General features: G+C 49.1%; 1 protein-coding gene across 1 annotated transcript; it reads left to right on the top strand.

The window, feature by feature from the left end:
- Positions 1-450: 450 nt before the first annotated feature.
- VSTM2B (V-set and transmembrane domain containing 2B) lies at positions 451-20681 on the top strand. Its single transcript, XM_063410884.1, has 5 exons — positions 451-1042; positions 1627-1811; positions 3377-3406; positions 4197-4602; positions 19969-20681. The coding sequence occupies exons 1-5, from the start codon at positions 970-972 to the stop codon at positions 20055-20057; spliced, it is 783 nt and encodes a 260-aa protein (XP_063266954.1). The 5' UTR covers positions 451-969; the 3' UTR covers positions 20058-20681.
- Positions 20682-21032: the final 351 nt, after the last annotated feature.

The raw sequence follows: 21032 nt of genomic DNA, 5'->3' as shown, positions 1-21032 counted from the left end.
TTGCCTGAGAAACAGCTGATCCGTGGAAACGTTTTCTTATTTGGATACTGTTTTCTGAATCAATAGGAGTGGGTTTGTTTGGTGGGTTGTTTTTTTTTCCCTTGGATGTATTTTAACAAGCACCAAACGCAGCGAGCTCGGCAGCCTGCCGGAGCCATCCGCGGCGGGCACGCAGCCCGGAGGAGCCCCGGGCGGGGACGGGGATGCCGCAGGCAGCCGCGGGGTCGGTGCGGCGGCTCAGGTGCCTCCTCACAGGTACTCCAGCGCCGGCAGCGGCCCGGGGCGCAGCGGCCCGGAGCGGATCGGGCCGGCCAGCGGGCGAGCCCGGCGGCTCCGCGGGCCCGGGGCGGCGCCGGGCGGGGCCTGGCGCGGGCGGGCGGGGCGCGGGCGGGGCCGGCCCGGGGCAGCTCGGCCGGGCCGCGCATCCCGCGGCGCCAGCGGCTCCCGCGGCCGGGCGGGAGAGGCGGGCTCGGGCTGCCGCCGCCTCCGCCGCGCAGGGGCAGGGCCCGCGACGGGCGCACGGCGGGCGCTGCCCGGGCGCGGGAGGGAGGGCAGGCTCGTCCCCGCCGCCGCCGCCGCCGCCGCCGCCGCCGCCTCGCTGGACCTCGCGGCGAGCTCCGGGCGCGGAGCGCTCCGTGGGATGGGGCTCGGAGAGGCGCCCGGCGTCGCCTCCTCGCTGTCGGGCTGCGGGAGCCCGCAGGCAGCGCAGGGCAGGTGAATCCCGCCCGCGGCGGAGCGAAGGAGCGGGACGCGATTTATTGCTGCATTCCCAGAAGCGTCGCTTCCACCTGCGAGCGAGTTTGAGCGGCCGGCTGTGGATTTTATATTTGCTTCTCCGCAAACCGAGGTTAGCCGGGAGGCTTTGGCTTTTTGGGAAGGAGCCCTGCCCCGGCCCGGCGTGTGCGATGGATTGAGGCGTGCCCGGCTGCGCCCCCAGCCAGGTCCCCGCCCGCAGCCCACATAGATGCGATGGAAAGTCGGGGGCTGTTCTGCACCCTTTGTTACCTGATGTTCAACGCTCCTCTGCTGTTCATTGTCACCGGTGAGTAGGACACTTCGGCCTCTTCCCGCCGCTCCGGGCACAACTTGCCGGCGGGAGGCGGCGGGGCCGTCGGGGCTGCGGGGCCGAGCTGCAGCCGCTGCCAGGCCCGGCGTCCCCGCTGGCAGCGCGGGGCTGGGGGCAGGGAGCTGCCCGGCGGGCTCCGGCAGAACAAGGTGGCACTGTTGGGCCGCAGCTGCCGGCAGCGCGCAGCGGAACGGAGCGGGGCGCGGCGGGCGCGCAGCCCGGGACAGGCCCCCCGCCGCTCGGCGGGAGGGGACAGTGGGACACCGGTGGCCCTGTGTCAAGCCGAGGGCTTTCTTAGGAGGACCAGGGGGTCTTAAAGTCCTTTTCAAACTTTCCACTGAAGCCGCGGCTGCAGGGTGACGGGGCCGGCTCGGAGCTGCCCCGGGTGCGCAGTCCTGGATGCTCTGCTTACCCCGTGGTCCCCGGGCTCCAGGAAACCTGAGTCGCGCTCAGCGCTTAGCTCTTGAGCTGCAGCAGCTCACGTTAGACTGAAAAGCACTGATCTTGCCTTTTAATCTCTCTCGTTAACCAGCCCTTGTAACTCTATCTTCCCCTCCCAGCTACCTTTACCGAAGTTCCCAAAGATGTGACTGTTAGGGAGGGAGATGATATTGAGATGCCTTGTGCTTTCCGAGCCAGCGGATCCACCTCTTACTCCTTGGAAATCCAGTGGTGGTACCTTAAAGAACCAGCCAGAGAACTTGCACACGAATTAGCCATCAGTGTCCCCGGCAGCAGGAGCAAGGTAATACATGGCAATGGAGATACATCTCTTCATCAAATGCAACGTGCTTAGCAGTGATCAGAATAAACTCAGCATTCCCAGAGTGCTTCCTCTGCCCAGTGCCAGCCACCAGTAGGAAGCATCAGCGTGTCCAGGCCCTCTGAGGAATGCAGGAGTACAGGGCATGCACCATGAGGGACTTCATGTCAGGAAAAAAATCAGTGCTTTAAGGACTGTAAACAGAAAATTATAAATGTTCCACTGCAAAATCAGCAATGAGGTCCCAAGAAAAGCTGTAGTGTGAAGTGTGGACAAACAAAAACCAGTGCCTCTGTGGACTGAGCTAGGAATCACTGTAAAAGGTGGGAGAGGCTCTGCTCTCAGAGCAGAGAAAGGCACAAGCAATACACCTCTCTGTTGGTACGTTTATGTGGTATCAGTCTGCATCTGCAAACACACAGTACTTGTACTCGTCCACACTTGTGTCCATATCCGAGCTCAGCAAGATGTTTTCAGTCAGATGCAGCAATTAAAATGCACGAAGCAGAGTTAAATCTTGCGTGCCTTTTCCCCTCCCCCTGGAAAGCCGCTTGGTGTGAGGCTAGGCTTTAGTCTAAATTTTTCAGCTGCATTTCCCCAGCATAAGCCAGTTCATTCTACAGCTCCCTCCTCCCACCAGAGCAAAGACAACTTGCAGGTGCCAAACGGGGCTGTACAAGGAGTGGGGTAAAGCAGGACTTTGAGGCTGTGTGGCCCTGCTGTGCAGGACATGTCATCCTCTCCAGCCCCTGTCCTCTGTGCCGGCAGGGTGGCCCGCGGCAGCCTCTGTGCCCGTGCCAGCTCTCGTTTCTGTGGCACGCTTGTTTTCCTGCAGAGCTCAAATAGAGATGCAAAGCATATAGACACTGAGCTAATGCGATGCCGCCTAGCTGGGGAAAGTGTAAGTCAGTTGTCAGACTGGGAAATAAATCGCTTGGATTTAAATGTCTTCTTTAACCTTATATAAAAACTGTGAGCTGCTTTTACAATAAATGATGACAGAGCAAGCCTGGAGAATGATGACCGTCTCCCCGAGAGGCGTATCAGTGAGGTCTGAGGCATCACTTAGGTTTACAGTGCTTGGTTGGAGACAGAAACATAACCAAATATGAAACCTGCTGCTTGATACCTGCTCCCAGGGTGTTTCAGGACTGAAGCTCTGCCCTGAGCCATGCAGGATCCGGCTTGCCCAAGCCCTCCCCTGCTGCGCTGCTGGTGAAGCGTCTTCCCCAGTGTTTGTCAGTGCCTGTGAGCAGCAGAGCATGCAACAAGCATTTCTTTGGCTGCTGTTTGCACCCCTGGGGAAGGCAGCTCTTCTGTGGGGCAGCACGGGAACTTTACCAAAACAGTGCCCCCGGGCTGAGCGCTGGTTTGCTGCCCTCCCCATCACCGGGGGAACTGCGCTGAGCCACGCAGGCTGTGTGAATGGCAAGCGGAGAAAGTTGCATCTACCCATGTCCTGTCCTTCCACTGGGGTGGGAGTATGAGCATCCTGTTGATGTGCTGGCAGCACTGAGTCTAATTGCCCTTTTTTTCTGTTCCTTTAGGTAGCAAATAAGGATGCAACCAAAATCAGCGTAAGTGCAGCTCGCGATGGGTGCACACCCGTCCTCTCACGCACGGGGGATTTCCTGCATGCCCCCTCCTCTCCTGACACACGAATGCAGCTGGTCTCGCTGGCAGCCGCGCTCCCGCAGCACGGCGGGAGTGTGGCACGTTTCCCCTCCTCACTGTGCCGCGGCTCAAGACGCTGTTACCATCTGTTGCTGGTTTTGCAGTCACGTCTCATTCCTTGCAAATCCAGAGGAGGTTGCCTTACCGCCCTTCCCTAGCCACGTTGGGAAAGGACTGTAGGCCAAATCAGAAGAGAATCTTGCTATTTTCCCCCAGCCTTTTGCAACCCCCAGTCGCCTGAGGCGACCCCCTTCTCTGGCTGTCCTGCAGGAGACGCACCCCTTTTCCTTGGATGTGGCGCGGGTGCCGCTGCCCTCCCCGCGGTGCTGGGGACACAGGGCAGCTCCCTGGACCCGCGGCGGGGACTCTGCGCCCAGCCGGGCTTGCCCCGCTTTCCCTGGGGGGACAGAGGGGTTCGGGGCGGTTCGTGAGGGCTGGGGGCTGCCCGGGCTTGGAACCGGCCCAGGGGTGAGCGAACACCCGCGGGGGTGGTGGCAGGTGGGAGGTGGCGTGGGGACAGTGGGGACAGGGGCTGGCTCTGGATAGCCCCCGCGAGGTGTGGCTTTAGCAGAGCGGTGCTGGGCTCAGCGCCCGCCGGTCTGGGGCGACCAGCCTCGGCTCCGTGCTCTCGGCAGCGAAGGGCAGGGCCGGGGCAGGTGGCTGAGGCCGTGCCCGCCGTGCGCTCTCTTGCAGACGGTCCGCGTCCAGGGCAACGACATCTCGCACCGGCTGCGCCTGTCGGGCGTGCGGCGGCAGGACGAGGGCGTCTACCAGTGCCGCGTGTCGGACTACAGCGACGACGAGACGCAGGAGCACAAGGCCCAGGCGCTGCTGCGCGTCCTGTCCCGCTTCGCCCCGCCCGACGTGCAGGCGGCCGAGGCGGTGTCGCACATCCAGAGCGGGGCGGCCCCGCGCCGCCACGGCCCCGCCGCCCGCCCCACGCCGCCGCCCGGCCCCGCCAAGCGCCCGCCGCCGGCCCCGGCCCCGGGGGGCACCGCCAGCGCCACCGCCGCCACCGCCTCGACGGCCGCCGCCGCAGCCTCGTCGGCGTCACCGCCGCCCGGGCAGGCCGCCATCCTCCGCCAGCAGCACGGGTCAGGTAGGGCGGGGGCGGGAGGGAGCCCTGCCCCGCAGGGAGCCCCGCGGCCGGGAGGGAGCCCTGCCCCGCAGGGAGCCCCGCGGCCGGGAGGGAGCCCTGCCCCGCAGGGAGCCCCGCGGCCGGGAGGGAGCCCTGCCCCGCAGTGAGCCCTGCCTCGCAGTGAGCCCTGCCCCGCAGGGAGCCCCGCGGCCGGGAGGGAGCCCTGCCCCGCAGGGAGCCCTGCCCCGCAGGGAGCCCCGCGGCCGCTCGCCTGCGGGTCCCGCACTGTGACCCCCCCGCCGTGGGGAACTCTCTCTGCGGCGCTGAAACCGGGTAATCGCGCCCAGGTCTGTTGGCAAAGCGTACTTAGGTTATCCCAAAGGGCGGGACTGGTGCCTTGCCCCAGCCTGGACAGCAGGGAGCACAGGCACGGAGCTGGGGAGATGGGTCCGGGTACAAGGTGGGTACAATGGGAGGCCCCACGTTCAGAACCCCCTCGCAGCTTTTTGGGTGCAGTGTTTGAAACAGTAGCTGCAGCCTGGGATGAGCGAAACACCATGGATGTCCTGCAGAGAATTTAGATCAGCGAGTGGCTTACAGGGCTGGTTGTCCCAGGCAGATGCGAGGCCTGTGCAGAGCAGAGTGCAGATTCAGAAGGGAAATGTCAATTGCCGTGTAATGAGCTCCACATCTGAATTAATGGCAGGATAAGAATTGGAAATACAGGGCTCTATAATGTTTTCCAAATGTAAACATCATGCTAATACTGATTATCTATCAGTTTATAATGTATTAAGTTATTAATGCCACATTACCATATTGTGGTTTGCCAGAGAAGGCAGTTACAAACCTTTATTTATCCAATGACAGGAATGTCTGGGAAAAGAACATAGTCCTAAATCTGCATTGCAAAAGTGCTTCAGGCTTCAGAGGTGTGCTGCTCTGGCTGGGCTTCAGCTCTCCTCTCAGGCACTGTGACTTAGCTAATGCTGAACAAATGTCCTTGCCAAATTATCTGTGGAAGAAGGGAAACAATCTTATGCCACTGACTGTGCAGGAAAGGCCCTGAGCTCCCCTCTCTGCTGAGGCTCTTCTGACGCAGATTCATAATCTTCATGCAGGGAAGTTCACGCTTCTTCCTGATACCTCCTCACACTTTCTGGGCAAACAGTTGCAAGTTTTGGCTCACGGAAATGGAAAACATTCCTATATGGGTCACTGACTTGCTGGTGCTTTATAGGTGCTGTGTTTTATCTGGCTACTACCTTTTCCTGTTTTCTGAATAATTTAGTTTCTTTCTTCTGTAGAAATACATGTGAAAGTTAGATTTTACTCCTTACCATTCCCAAGACTAAGCTGGTTGTTCATTGGTGTCTAGTGGAAGATAAGGTGACAATTCCTGAGATGTAGCTGCAGGTGCTTGTGGGCATTTAAAGAAGTTCATTTTGCTTTTGCTGAATCTGCTGACCCCAAGAAATTAAACCAGACATCGTACTGCTCATGATCTATCATTTTTTGTTTGGCAAGATCTGCTTTCCTCCTGGGACCCCAGGGCTAAGGGTCGTTCTCATGTTTCCTCTCCACTCTGTGACTGTGGGAATTCTTGCAGTGTTTTCCATGCTGTCAGTAGAGGCTGGGTTTAGGACTTGCAGCCCTGTGCACCCTGCCTGCTGAACCCAGAGCTTCTGTGGTGCATATGAACTCAAACCAGGACGGGGGAAGTGCAGTGGGCTCAGTTCCACGTCAACAGATGGATGGGAGCGTGTGCCGCCAAGCCAGCACGTCACATATGCCTGTCAGGGCAAGACCTCCTGCCCAGATCAGCTAAACTGCTGTCTGTCCTGATTTTTTACATGTCTGTGGTTTGGGATATGGCACTTCTGCATCCTTTCTAGGCTGCATTAAATTCTGAAAATAAACTGGTAGCGTTGTGGCCAGCAGTGGAGGTAATGGAATGGTTTAAATCAGTGGAAAAGGTAGCAGACTACAAAAACACAGGTGGAGACTGATGCTGAGGGCTACAAAACTGGCTAAACCAAAATGTGGTGCCGTGAGCTCCCTGCTGGGCACACTGGTCTCTGTGAACAGTGCCACTCCGTGGCAGCTCCAGTGCTGGAGGAAGCCCAGCCACACTGTTCCTGTTCCTGTGCTGACTTCATGTAGACCAGCGCCTGCTTTTGTCCCCATAAGAGAGGGGTAATTAATCGTGTCCTTTGTTATGGTCCTCTTGTATAATATAAATAATACCTTTTTACTCTGCTTGAATCAAGACCTCCCTTAATAATAGGCTTCTCCCTGGTTTGTTGTAATTTCTGTACCTGTGGTAGTTTGGAGCTGTCTGTAATTATGAATCAATAGAACATCAGTCACAGAATGGCTTAGGAGATTTGCAGCTGAGGGACTTGACCCTCAAGAATTCATGATTGAGGTGCCTTCTGGACCAGAACTGAGTCTTGTTGCCACAAGATGTCTCTTTGGTTGCTTCTGTAAAGCAGATTGCTGCTGTCCCAGTCCTCATCTCCTGGGTGTCTTAGAAAGACTGTCTGGGCCAGGGATTTGGTGTGAAGCAGAGAGGCAGCTTGGTGTAGAGGCAAGAAGTCTTCCCTAGACATGGATGTTGCATAGAGACGTGGATAAAACACTAACGTGGCAGTCAGTGTGATGAGGGCTTGCAGGAGTGTCACCTGCCTTGGTGAGGAAAGGGAAGATGGGGTGTCCAGTGCTGCCACTTGGGTTGGATAAGCACTAAAGTTTCTTCAAAATGTCCCAGAAGAAAATGGCACCTTAGACCTTCTGAGTTTCCCATTTGTGTGTTAAAGTGGTGTTCTTTAGAGTTAGGTACAATAATCACTGTTCTCCATAAAGAATGCAGTTGCTCTATAGGAAATATGGTTTTTTTTCCCTTTTATTTTCTTGTGGGAACTAGAAGCCCTGTTTCAAGTCCACCCTCCTGAGGCAGTATATTAACTGGTTTTCCACACAGTAGGGCAAACAAATCCAACTGAATCTTTGTTCATGTGGTGTTTAAGACTGCAGGACCTAACCTTGAGTTGCTGTATGAGTTATATCTGCATAGCAGCGTGACACATACACTTCATTATCCTATTCTGAGCTCCGTAACACAGATAAGTACTTGCACCAAATCTGTGTGTAATAATTGAATAGTCTAATACATTGAAAGTATTTAGCATTTCTAATAATTTCATTGTACACAGGGATATTTCCTCTGTACAAAAGCAGAAATGTAATCAAACAATGGATTTGCTATCAGTGATTAAGAAGCACCCTCATTTAAGACACTGGAGAGCTCTGCCTAAGAGCTGCTGGCATGGCAGTAGCTACAGTATCCTGCATGAAAAGGCCTCTAATCCTATTTTCCTTGCAATAGAAATCTTCCCAATACTTCCAGAGTAGTAAGAGAGGGCCTCAAGTACTTGGATTCCAACAAGCATGATTGTAGATCAAATGCTGCATTGGGATGTGCCTGCAGGGCTCTTGTTGACTTTAAGTGCTTCCCCAGTCATGCACCATGGAAAAGTGTGATTTTTACATCTTCTAAGTGAACTGAAACATGGATTTATTAGGATAAATGTGTCTGTTACTGAGATTATCTAAAGAGCAGAGTCTCATCTGACAACCTGAGTATAAACAGAAAATCCATTGGTTTGGGCATCATCAGAAATGGTATTTGGCTGAAGTTTGTGATCAGCATTATGGTATACAAGGCAATAGATCCAGTATAATTGAAAATTTGACCAGTATGCCACAAATACTAGCTACTTAAACAGAATTTTATCTGTGGTGTCTAAAGAACCATATACAAACTTGGTGCTGTGGTCTCATGAGTCAGAAAGGTTACTGCTTGTCTGCCAGCAAGGTGAACTGAGGTGGAAACCTAGCAAATGGGATTTGGGCTGTGAGGAGACAAAGATCTGCTGGCAAGACCATTTTGAACACTATCAGAGAAGCAGTCGTCCATGTGGTTCTAAACGAAATGATATTGAGCTTTTAGTTTAAATGCTTGTACACAAATGGAACCTTACACTGTAGGAAAAAAAATGGGGTGAGCAAGGGGAAGTGTGCAGAGTTGTTACTGTTTGGAAGAGCTCCTGGTTTTTACTGGGTAGAGTAGGGGGGATGCAGGAGCATCACTGAGTGAAACACAGGGTACCTCTGTCTCAGGAAGTTTGTACTCCAAGTGTTTGAGACAGATAAATGACCCAAGAACAATAACTGACTTTGTTGAGTCGTGTGACAGCTGTGAAATTAAATATGAAAACTCGATTTCAGATGTTCTAAATTTAAGTCCAGTGCCTTAGTTGTGAGACTAACTTTGTCATCTAATGGTGAAGTAATAAACAAGCGTCTTCATCCTGACCTCCTGGGAGGGAAATTCACTGTATTATATCCTACCTAATGGTCTCCAAAATGAGTGCCTGTGTATTGGCTTGGGGGCAATTTTTAGTTTAACTTCTGAGCAGAATGTAGATCAGACACTGCAGCTTCCAAATTCCCTTTTATTTGTTTGATCTCTAGCCTCAAAGCTCAGAAGTGAAAGCTTTAAATAAAATAAACAAAGATGGGAGTGTGAAACAAGAAGCTCTAGGAGGGACACAGGCTCATGTGTTATGCACAGATGAAGTGGTCATCGCAAGGAAAGAACATAAATCTTCACTCCATGCCTGTCCCTCCCCTCCTCAAAGCCTTTTATGTGTGAGGCAGAAGGAGCTGTGCTCCTGGGCTGCTTGGCCAAGATAAAGCAGCAGGTTGCAGTCCTGCAGGCGCTGTGCCCGTGGTGCTCAGAGGAGCAGGGCATGCACAGCCAGCCCACCTTGAGGCAGGAGGTGTGTGGAGAGCCTTGGATCTCTGTGGTGCTCTAGGAAGCAAGAGGCCTGTCTTGGCAGCTTGGAGACAGCAGAGGAAGGAGCATAGTGCTTTACTGAGGGTGCAGAGCTGGGGCTGGGTGGGGGACTCTGTTTGGAGGGGCTGTGGTTGGGTTTGGACTAACTTGGGGTAAGGGTTTGAGCTCGGGGCTCTCCTGGCTTTGTCAGAGCTTGAGTGACTCTCTGCTAGTTTGAGGCACAGCCTGTGGAGCTCGTTTATGTCTGATAGATGAACATTACATGAAATAGCAAGAAGGGAAAGTCCATGAGGCTGCTCAGCTCAGGCTCCCTGCCTTTCCCACTCAGTAATGTCTGGGTCTACTCCACTTCCCCTGTGCTTTTTATGAGTCCGTGTATGAGCTCAAGTCTGTTGTTCCTTGTAGTTAAATGCAACCTGGGTCACATCACATTTTCCTTTACATTAAATAAAGTAGCAAGACAGAGGCCATAACTGAATTATCAGGCTGACCTCCTAAATGTCACTGGATAATAAACATGCAAAAAGAATTCTCATTAAATACACATCACTAGCACTTTAATATCTAGGCAAATTAGACTGCTTTGGGGACAAGTGAGGTCAAATATCTTCTTTTGTGTCTGTGTAATATGGATTAATTCTCGAACTGGACAAAAGCACTAACTGGTGTACTGTGTCACCTCATTATCTAGGGCAGAAACAAGCTGTGCCTGGGTGTTTCTGTACTGTGGAAATGCAATTTATTTGAATAACCTCCTTTCAGCAGTTCTTGCTTGCTCCCCAGAGGACAGACAAAACTGCACTAACCTATTCTACTCCAGCCTGTTCAATGCCCTTGAAGAAATCTGAATATTATTGGAATTTCTTTAATATCTTTAAGTTACAGATGAAAAAGTCTTCTAAAAATACTACTAAACACAATGAAGGGGGTATTCCAGGTCTTCTTAATGAATGTGGAAGCTGTACCTAACACTGGTCTAGATTTCTAAATAAGACTGATGCATTAGTGAGGGAGTGAAAATAAGAAATTTATATGAAGAAAGGTGCTGAGTGCTCCCATATGTGTTTTTGCATGAACAAACAGCATTTGGGGCAGAAATATGCATGTAGTGCTAGTTCTTTAGCAAAAATAGGCACTGTGCAAATGGAGTCTTAGTTTGCAGAACCAGCTAACTTTGTATCTTTTACGAGAGGCAGTAACTGTTATGCACTCCCCAGGTCTGCTATACTCGTGCAGCTTTACTGATGTATAAACTAATGCTTGAACTGTGTTGTCGATTTATATGGGTCCCTAGCAGTTTAAAACTTAGCAATCGTGGCACAAAGAAATGCCCAGACAGCCTTACTGGTGCTGGTTTTGAGAAGGCTTTTAGTAGTGTGGGCTGTGGTTGGAAAGCAAACACAAAGTAGCCTCTGCCAGGAAATGAATCTCTCAGTAGTCCTGTGTAGGTGTTTCTTTTTCACTTGAGAGAGCCTGACAGGACTGTGCTGGCAATAAAAGGAGGTTGCTTTGGATTTTGATTTAGCTTTGCTAAAGCAGTAAGAATGCTGTCAGGCTCACTATTGCTGTTTACTATGTGTTTTTTAAAATTAGATAATGGCAGAGCAGTCCCATATGTCAATAATAAACAGTTCAAGTGGGTTTGTATTGGAAAAAATGGGGTTGTCAGCAGAACGGTATTATTTGTCACAACAGCGGCTAACAACCGAGTAGTTTATATTGCTAGGCTGTTATCAGCTGGGAGGCAATTTTATTAGCTGGGAAGAGGAGCAGTTTGGCAGAGCAGCAGCCGTGCTCTGAGGAGGGGTCTGCGTGAGCGGGGCTGGAGGAGGGAGCCGCGCTCCCGGAGCAGAGGAGCTCCAGCATCCCCCCAGTATCTGCTCTCGTGGCTGGCAGCAGGGCATCCCTGGGTGTGCAGGGAGAGCCTGCTGGCTCCCAAAGCAGCCAGAGCACAGGGAGCTCTCCTGGGCATCGTTCCTTTGGTTTCCCTGCTCCTGGGGGTGTTCAGGAGCCGTGGGAATGGGTCACCTCAGGACACGGGCTAGTGGTAGACAGTGTGGTGGTACTGAGTTCATGGCTGGACTTGGAGACCTTAGAGCTCTTTTCCAGCCTCACCAGTTCTGTGATTCTGTGGGTAAAATTCATCAAACTGACAGAATGAGAAAGAGTTTACTGCTTTATAATTTTTAAAATTGGTATGCTAATCTGAGTCTCTCTCACGCCGAGAATCTGGAGATTTCACATGTACAGAGGAATATCCCATGTCCACAGTTTTGTCAAATGACTCCTTTCTACTTTATTCTGCAAAGTTTGGCCTCCCTTACACCTAGGGCATAGCAAAGTCTTTAGTTAACTAACATCTAGCAAATATCAGTCATTGGAAATGTTTGGAGGGTCTGTGTATTTGTGGGTCAGTCCCAAAATGCTGCTGTTTGTTTACAGCAAAAAGATGATGCCTTCTTTATCGAAATCACAGGCTCTCCTTTTTTCAGGCACATGCTCTCAATACAGCCATTTTAGTGTGTCATCATGCATTCTGCTAATGCACTTAGCTCTGTTTTTTTAAGTATAGATAGGATAGGGTTATTTTTTAAAAAAACCCCTTAATCTGCACTTGCATCTGGTTAAGTTTAATTCTGATTGGAGTGATAATTACAACTACATTTACATTGACAGCTTGCTCCTAATCCTGATCAAGTCAAAAATACTCTAAAACCAGTGAAGTGAGAACCACATTGTCATCGTCTTTATTTCTGGGTTTCAAATATTTACAACTTGTATCAGTTGCAGAATGTGAAACCTATGGTTCAGTCCAGTGGGACTCTTTTTGTCAGTCTTTTCATAAAGTTCCAGCCTGTGGAATTATGTGACCATATCTAGCTTGCCTGCTTTTCTGCAATATGACTTTTTAGTCCTCCTACTTGTAATGAAAAACCTGAGAATAAGCCCCAAACTTGCTTCAAAGCTCAGTAGCTGAAACCAGCTCTCAGTATTTTTCATTGCCTCGTGATCTGGGCAGTTTGAGTTGTGCTTTTGCTACTTGTGTGAATGGATATGCTCTGGAATTGCTCACATAATAGTACAGAAGAAGGAAGTGTAGGGCTGGCTGCTTATTTACCACCTGAACTACCACTAATGCAGTTACTTATTTTTCTCTGTATTTTAGTTTAGAATTCATTTTCCACCAAATTTCATTACAAAGAATTTTATATCTCTCATTATTCAACTTTCAAGGAATGAATTAACAGTTCTTGGTTTTAAGTTAATTTTAGATCATGGAACTGCAGAAAAATGTGGAAATTAAAACAAATTCACAGTTGCATGGTTTGAGTGTCTTAATAAGATGTTTGGCAAGGAAGGATCATTTCACCGATACCAAAGCAGAAATCTGTTTATGTGAGGGTAACACAAAGTAGACACCAGCTGCAGGTCTTAAAAGAGGAAAGTTACTGGCTTATTTAAATGCAAACCAATAGAAAGTACTTAAACTGTATAATCTATATAGAATGAATTACTCATTTTAAGCATTCAGGATGCATTTCTATTCTCCATTGACACCATCTAGAGCAGTGTTTCCTTTTGGAGCTTGTTATAAATTAGTTCTGGTGTTGCCTTGAAGTTACTCTTTAATTTCTCCTGAGTGGATACTTGGGGTGGTTGGTTTGGCTCTCTCCAGTGCAGAAGACATCCCAAGGGCAGCCCCTCAAGGGCCTGACTCGCTCAGCTCAGCTGCTGCTCTGCTGGGCTGTCTGGGCTCTGAGCTCAGAGGTGTTCACAGGCACACGTGGTGTCTGAAGAAGCAGAGGGGGCCTTTGGTAACAGTGCTGATTGTTCTATACACTTTTGGCTACCACAGAAGGGAAATGGGGATACTGAGGGAAAACATTTCCCAAATTGTGTTACCCCTATTTCTTGTAGTGGGAGATGGTTTTTTTCCAATCTGTTGAAAATGAAACCACATATTTCTCTGGGAACATCACAAACAGAAGTATTTCTGTATAAAGGTAGAAATATTTCTTGCTCCATAGCAAATATGCATTTCCCTCCATCCATCAAACCCACCAGTTCAGCTGCTCTGTTTGTGATAGCTGTGGTTAATACAAAAGTGCTGTGCCTTGCAGACCTGCAGCAGCTGTGGAATGGGTCAGATCAATTGTCCATGTAATCCTGTACCTTATGTCTGCTGATGTCCTCAGGATGCAGGAGAGGGAGGAGCCTCTGCAGAGGATAGCAGAGCACTTGGCTGGTCTGTGTACCATGGCAGGGATTGTCAGCACTAACACTTCAAGGAAAATTTGGCCTTAATGAGTCTCAGTTAAAATGAGCTCTGTTGAGATCAAAATCCACCTCAAGAGTTGCAGGTGCCTTAAGAAACACATCCCCAACTCCTCTACCACTGCCTGTGTCTGTCCTGTCCTACAGGCACTCACACATTGACTTCCAGCAGAGCACTGCAGTGTTTCAGAAAATCAATACTGCAGAAGGAATATTTTTCTTCTCTTAGCTTCTTATCAGAACTAAACTTCTATTTCTGCATCATTTCCTTGCATGACTACACCCGTCTCTCACGGCCATCCAGTTTGTTTTCTAATCTATAGATTTCCTGCTACCATGCTAAAACACCAAAGTCCTAAACCACAAACCACTAAAACACCACCAGTGTTCTGTCCTAGGTGAGCTTTTTGAGTTGTCATGTCAAGAACAGTCAAAATTAAGGACCAGGCTGCTACAAGGAATTGGCATTTCTCAAATACACATATTTATTTTTCTACCTATTCAGAAAGTTTGTGCTGTGCTGCCCTGTAGAGTTATCAAGCCTTAAATTCTGCCTCACCTCCTTGTTTTCAGGTGAGTTTGGCCCAGCATGTAGATACAGCTGTAGGCAAGTAAAACATGCTTATTTCAGGACTGCTAAATACTCCAAATGCAAATGGAATCTTAGTTGAAATATTAAAATCTGTTGAGTTTTCAAAATTAGGATGGGGAGGCTTTCAGTTACTCTTGTAACATGGGGTTTTGGCAACTCACCTCTAAATGTAAGCCTGAATATTGCAGTGGATATCTTAAGAGAGAAGGTAGAGAAACAGTGAAACTCAGGTGTATTTGAGAAGACCTGAAATGATGACAGAGTTTTAAAAAACTCTGGTCAGTGTCTTCTAGCCAGTAAAACTGCTGTCAGCTTCCTGGAGTGTTTGTGGCTCTGGTGTGGATAAGGAAAGTGAAATGTGGGCATTAGCATGAAGGGTGTGGAGGGCAATGCTGATAGTTTCACTTGGCTGTGAGAGAAGATTTACTCCTGACCTTAAAAACCTTGATGTCATGGATGAAGGAACAAAGCAGAATCACAAGCTTCTACCTGCATGGTTGTATAAAAATAAAAACACATGCTGACTTCTGTGAGGCATTTTCTTGAGATGAGTTATGGAAAGCTGTTCCAAAACTCAGCGAATCATAAATAAAAACTGTAGTGGATAGAAAACTAATTTTGTCATCATGCCTTCCAGGCAGGTTCAGTGGCGAGCAGATCCCATGCAGCTGCTCATAAATATGTGGGAAGTCACCGCTGCAGAAATTACCTACACCAAAAGGCAGCTGAGGAGCTGTTTCTGCCTTTTGGTGCCTGGGCAGGATGATCCACAGGCAGCCAGGAGTAAGGGGACACCATAGTTCAGTGTTTTTTTCTGTTGTACCAATCGAACAACACCACCTCCTGTTCCTGCAGTGCTCTAGGGTCGAGCTGGGAGGGTCTGCTAAAGTCAGCACAAGCTCTGCATGCAGTTCTACACAGCAACCTGCAGAATCAGCTCTTGGGGAAGAGTAGGAATTTTAAGGCATTGGGTACAAAAAAAAACATTAAAAAAAGCAAAAATGCAGTGTGTGGATTGTGCTGGAAGCACTTAAGAGTGGAAGGGTGTAGGCAGTTTATAAGATCCTGTCTCAATCTGTGGAGTAGTTCTGATGGGGTGTAGCTTATTATCTCTTTGGTTCAGTAAGTGTATAGAGACTTCAGTCATTTCAATTAAAAACTTCTAAGAAGCTCTTAGGTCTGAAGTTGGGTAAATTCCCTTCAGTGCAAGTGCTCCAAATGCATGTCAGTGTCAGAGAATCTGTGTTGTCTAGGAGGTTATTTCTTGTAATGATCCTTGACCAGCAACCCATGTAAAGCTCCATTTTTCCATGGATACCAGAACGTGTATCAAGCACAGTCCAAAGTTTCTGGACTGAGAGAATAGATCTATATGGTCAGTTTGATCCCTCCCCTCTTAATGAAATGCCAGGTTTAAGGGCTTTAATTGGGCACTGTTCTGTAAGGAAATAGGCCAAGGCTAACAGGTTACTGCATAAAAGGCAGTACAGAGAAACATCTCGTGACACTGCCAACCAGAGTCCCAGCTCCATCATCAATAGGCAGTCAGATTTTAGGTGTTATCTCATCTTTCAAGGAAAATAGGCTACTGATGTCTTTCAGCTTTTTATTATATGGGCCACTGCATTTCAGCACCATCTCAGAAAGAGACATCAAAGGACTTCTCAGATTCTTTCTAGTAAGAAAAATAGGTGACTGTTGGAAATTGTGGGTTTTGACCATTGGTTAAATATAGCTTGTAAAAGAATCATCCCATTTTTTCTGGGTGTCACAAGTCACTTGGTTAATTCATGTTTGTTTTCAATTGAACTGTTTTAAGTCAAGCTGTGATTAATTCTGGCATTAAAAAAAATTATTAAATAGAAAATTGCAATAAAACACTATTGTGTCATAAATCGCAAAGAAGGATGAGTGATGCCAGAGAGCAATTCACCATACACGAAGAGAACAATTTGTTCTTGTTCTGCATGGTGGTAGACGTTCCCTTTTGGCCATGAGCACATAAATATTTTAAAAGCAAAGCTCTAAGTCTATATAGTGATAAATAAGCTTGCAATAACAGAACATCAAATGAATATTCAAAATATCCGTGAAATGTTTTCTTGCAAGCGTCTGTAGTTTGCAAGTAACTGTGTACTCCTGATTTAGGGTGTCTGGATAAGACCTGGGTCAATCGTGTCCACATCCTCATGCTCAAACCCACATTTTGTTTGCTTACATCTACAGATGTAGCAATTTATTAACTTAAAGTCAAGACTTCCACTACTGCAATAACAGCAGAATTGAAGACACTAAGTTCAGTTTGTTTATAATCAATGGCTCAGTTTAATCAGGGAGACAATACTGGAAATTATTTTTCTGGGCTGCATTTATTTAGAGGGAGGTGAATTCTGAAGTTCTGTGTGCCCAATACTGCCTGAAGTCTTGGAGCAGAACAACACTGAATCAGTATGAAAAAAGAAGCTTGTATGTGGTGTTCAGTAAGAATAATTGCTTTCAAATAGTTTTTAAAAATATGTTTCATTTAACTGCTGAGATTCTGTTAACAGAGTCTGAACTCACATTCTGCCATCAGAGAACATGGAGAGTATAAGGTTAAAAACAGCAGTAATTTCTACAGAAGGAAAAGACAAAGTTTGGACTGTTGAATTCACAGTTCTGCATTGGAATTTAAACTTAAACTAGTACATAAAGGTAAAACCAACATAGGAATGGTTTTGGTAAGCAGGTGCACAGGAGGTGCAAGGAGTTGTGACTAATATAGCTTTCCCTTCAAGGCAGGAATGATCCTAAGCTGATGTTCCTGGCATCCCATCAGTATCATGGCTGTAAGAGCACTTGAGCTTCAAGAGCCCATTTCCCCAGGGGAAATGGCTTCTCAGTGTTTCCAGGGGAATTCCCCCCCACAAATGCACATCTTGCTGAGTAACTGGCAGCATCTCACACTCGAGCCCTGTTCATTGAGAGAACAAGTTCAGCCCTAGCAGGGAAACAATGGGTTCCCAAATGGGTTCTCAGCACCCTCAGGTTTGATCACAGTAAATATCCCAGGCCAGCTCTTCCCTGCAGTGCTGGGCAGGTGTGGAATTGGCACAAATTTGGCACCACAGGGCTGTGTGCAGCTGCCAGGAGTGTCAGCTGCTGACAGGCTGCCCCTGCCATGCCCAGGCTCAGGGGACAGTGACAGCACGTGGGGACTGTCCTGGGCTGGCCTGCTGGCAGCTGTGCCATGTCCCAGAAGAGAAGACTTCCCTGCACACGCTTTTGGTGTCTTTTTGCAATGAGTTGCAACCAACTCCTTTAGCTGCTGCAGTTACCTGTGTTTGTTAATGATTTTTCAGCTCTCAAAACAAAAATCCTGTATTCCTCTTAATACCTTGCTGTTGCTATGTAGGCAGTCCTTAGCACATGTTTGTGCATGCAGGGATTTAATTAAAACCTTAATAACTAAATAATCACCACACAGTCTGGGCATCTGTGAGACAGCACTGTGGGGACATTTCTTGAGTTCCTCAATTGCACACCACATTGCTATGCCCTGTTTTTGATGCTGGGTAATGGTACTCCAGCACTGCTGGTGAGGTGTGGATAAACCAGGAGGCAGCTGCAGCAGCGAGCCCAAGAGCAGTGCTTTGCTCAGGCACTGTTTGAGGCATTTCCTTTGATCATGCCACAGCTGGGAGACACTCACATGTCCTAGAGACCAAAACTAAAGTATTCACATTACAGTGCCTGAAGTGAGTTTCCTAAACAGAAGTGCCCTGATTACTTTTTCAGAGATACTGAACACAGAAAACTTATTTTGAAGGTTTTCATGCTTTGCAAAGTATCTCTCCCGGTCTGGGTGGCAGTCAGTGTTTGGGCATTGATTACTCCTGTAGTGGGGTATTCAGCAGAGAGGAGCCTCTCCCCAGGTGCCCCTCTGCACTTGAGCTGCAGGGCAAATTCCCACTGGGCTGCTGCTTTTGCGTGGAAATGTCCCACGTCCCTCACATCCATCCTGTGCTGGTGACAGCTGCACACGCTGGTCCCCTCATGGCTCAGGAGGTGTCCCCTGGGGACACTGGGGCCAGGCAGCTGCTGTGGGCCAGCCTGGCCTCGTGTGCTGGGCTGAGCCGGGCTCAGGGAGCGCCAGGCACAGTGTCCTGCCTGCAGCAGCGGCGTGCTGCACCGGGCACCGGGAATGCTGCAGGGCATGCACTGGGGCCGCTGCAGGGCATGCACGGGGGCCGCTGCAGGGCGTGCACGGGGCTGCTGCAGGGCATGCACGGGGCCGCTGCAGGGCATGCACTGGAGCTGCTGCAGGGCATGCATGGGGCTGCTGCAGGGCATGCATGGTGCTGCTGCAGGGCATGCACGGGGCCGCTGCAGGGCATGCACAGGGCCGCTGCAGGGCATGCACAGGGCCGCTGCAGGGCATGCACTGGGGCCGCTGCAGGGCGTGCACGGGGCTGCTGCAGGGCATGCACGGGGCCGCTGCAGGGCGTGCACTGGGGCTGCTGCAGGGCGTGCACTGGGGCTGCTGCAGGGTGTGCACGGGGCTGCTGCAGGGCATGCACGGGGCCGCTGCAGGGCATGCACAGGGCCGCTGCAGGGCATGCACAGGGCTGCTGCAGGGCATGCACAGGGCCGCTGCAGGGCATGCACAGGGCTGCTGCAGGGCATGCACAGGGCCGCTGCAGGGCATGCACAGGGCTGCTGCAGGGCATGCACAGGGCTGCTCTGCCTTTGCCTTTGCTGCCAGCACAGCACAGCAGTGGCCATTTCAGAGGTGGCACAGGCAGAGCCTCCTGCCTGTGTGTCCTGCTCTCCTGGCTGAGCATGGCCCACAGGGCAGGACACACAGACCTTGGCCCCAGGCTCAGCCCTCCCCTGCCAGGAGAAGTTCCACACTGCGGTGCACACAGCAAATACCTGTCTGTATCTTCCAGCACACCTCGCTGGAAAACAAAAAAACTGAGCGAGTATCTGGGTGTAAATGGATGTGAGGCCCTGGTAGCTGCAGCAGGGACGTGGCTGCCACTCCGTGCTGTGGGCAGTGTTCTCAGTGTGTCCTGCCCAGGGAGGGCCGTGTCCTGCCCCAGGAGTTAGCTCATCGCTCTCCTTGGGACACACTGACGGGAACAGATGTGTTCCACACCTGACCTCTGTTTTTCTATAGCTCCTGAGCACATTTTCAATTTAAAATTCTGCTCTTTCCTATAAAAGGTAAAGAAGATGTCAAGGTCTTGCTGTTCCCATTCCAAATGAAATGGGTTCATGTCCTGTTAATCAAGAAGTACAGACGCAGCATTTGTCATTTCCCTTTAAAGTAATGGGTGGTTGATACCTGTCATTTCTCAAGAAACTATATACCAGATTATGGTGTATTTATAGAAATCTCAATTGCTGGTAACTTGGCTGAAGCCAAGTTTAGGCATACCATTAGTAACACATAATGAAATGACCTAAGTGGAGTCAGATTTGGGAGGGGGAAGAAAAAGCTATTTGAGTTGGATAGCTTGAGGATGCTGTTTTACTATTAAAATTAAGCTTCTGACCCCTGGCACTGAAGTGATAAAAATGAATCTTCCTATATTTCTCTTCTGCATTTAATCTTCTATATTGGAAAAGATAAAAAATCAAATCTCCTTCTCTCCCTTGTCTCTTTCTTTTCTAGGTACAGGACCTATTTATGCTACAGACCCACTCTTATACATGTCCCTGTTAATACTGCATAAGCTTGTACATTTATTAGTAAACCACTGACGGACTGCTCCCTCCACTCCTCCTCAGCCAAACAGAAAGGAACCTATTTAATAACAAACAAAACCCCTGACAAAGAAATCCCTACTGTTTTAAAGATGGACAGAAAGAGACTGAAAGAAGCATGATAAATTCTACATAGGGGGAAAAACATATTTTTGGGGATGCCACAGAAGAGTAAATCTCATAGAATAATGCATCTAGTTTCCAGACTCTATGGTGTAAAGCCCTGCTCTGTGCATGGCACTTATGATTCCTCTATTTTAATGTAATATTTTTTTCTTTTCTAAACCTTTCCTCTGACTCTTCATTTTGCACGAACTGTTGAGCAGTTATCTTTATGACAATATGTAAAGATGTTGGGTCAAACCCTTCCTAAGAAAGGAAATATTTTTAGTAGAATTATTGTGATTAGGTTTTTTTGGATTTCCTTTTTCTTTTTTAATTAAATTATTTCTTTTGGAGACATCAAAAAGGTACATCTTACCATAATTAATATTCACTGTCAATAATATTTATTTTTAAATGAAGATTGGAGACAAGGTAAGACATTTGTTTATAAACTGTATTGTATATTGCTGAATAACAGTTGAATAAAAAGATTTTGAAATAAAGTTTTTACAGATGTGTGTGCCTTTCCCTGTGTCCTGAATGCCCCTGAGAAGGGTTGATGGCTGCATGCATTCCCTGCCTTGTCACAGCACAGAGACTTGAGGAACAATGCATCACAAACAAAATAAAATTAAAATCAGTTCTTTTTCAGGCATCCTCACCTGACGCCAAAGCCCACAGCAGAACATGCAGGCAGCCAGTCCCAGGCTGCAGCTGCCTTTTCCTTGGTGGGCAGTCAGGGCAAGACCTGGTAGATGGACAGTGGGACAGTGTGTGGCATTCAATGGAAATTGCTTTGGTTTGCCCCAGGCCTCTCTGAAAAAAGGTGAATCAAGCAGTGGAAAATCAAAATAAATCATCCTGGAA

This window comes from Prinia subflava, chromosome 13 (assembly GCF_021018805.1).
Source record: "Prinia subflava isolate CZ2003 ecotype Zambia chromosome 13, Cam_Psub_1.2, whole genome shotgun sequence".
Lineage (NCBI taxonomy): Eukaryota > Metazoa > Chordata > Aves > Passeriformes > Cisticolidae > Prinia > Prinia subflava.
The sequence above is the reverse complement of the archived record's forward strand: the minus strand, read 5'-3'. Positions and strand labels throughout refer to the sequence as shown.

Excerpts from the sequence above, each read along its gene's own strand:
- VSTM2B (XM_063410884.1), top strand. The coding sequence starts at position 970 with ATGGAAAGTCGGGGGCTGTTCTGCACCCTTTGTTACCTGATGTTCAAC. Across the intron at positions 1,043-1,626 it reads TCTGCTGTTCATTGTCACCG|CTACCTTTACCGAAGTTCCC; the intron begins GTGAGTAGGACA and ends TTCCCCTCCCAG. Across the intron at positions 4,603-19,968 it reads CCGCCAGCAGCACGGGTCAG|GTACAGGACCTATTTATGCT; the intron begins GTAGGGCGGGGG and ends TTTCTTTTCTAG.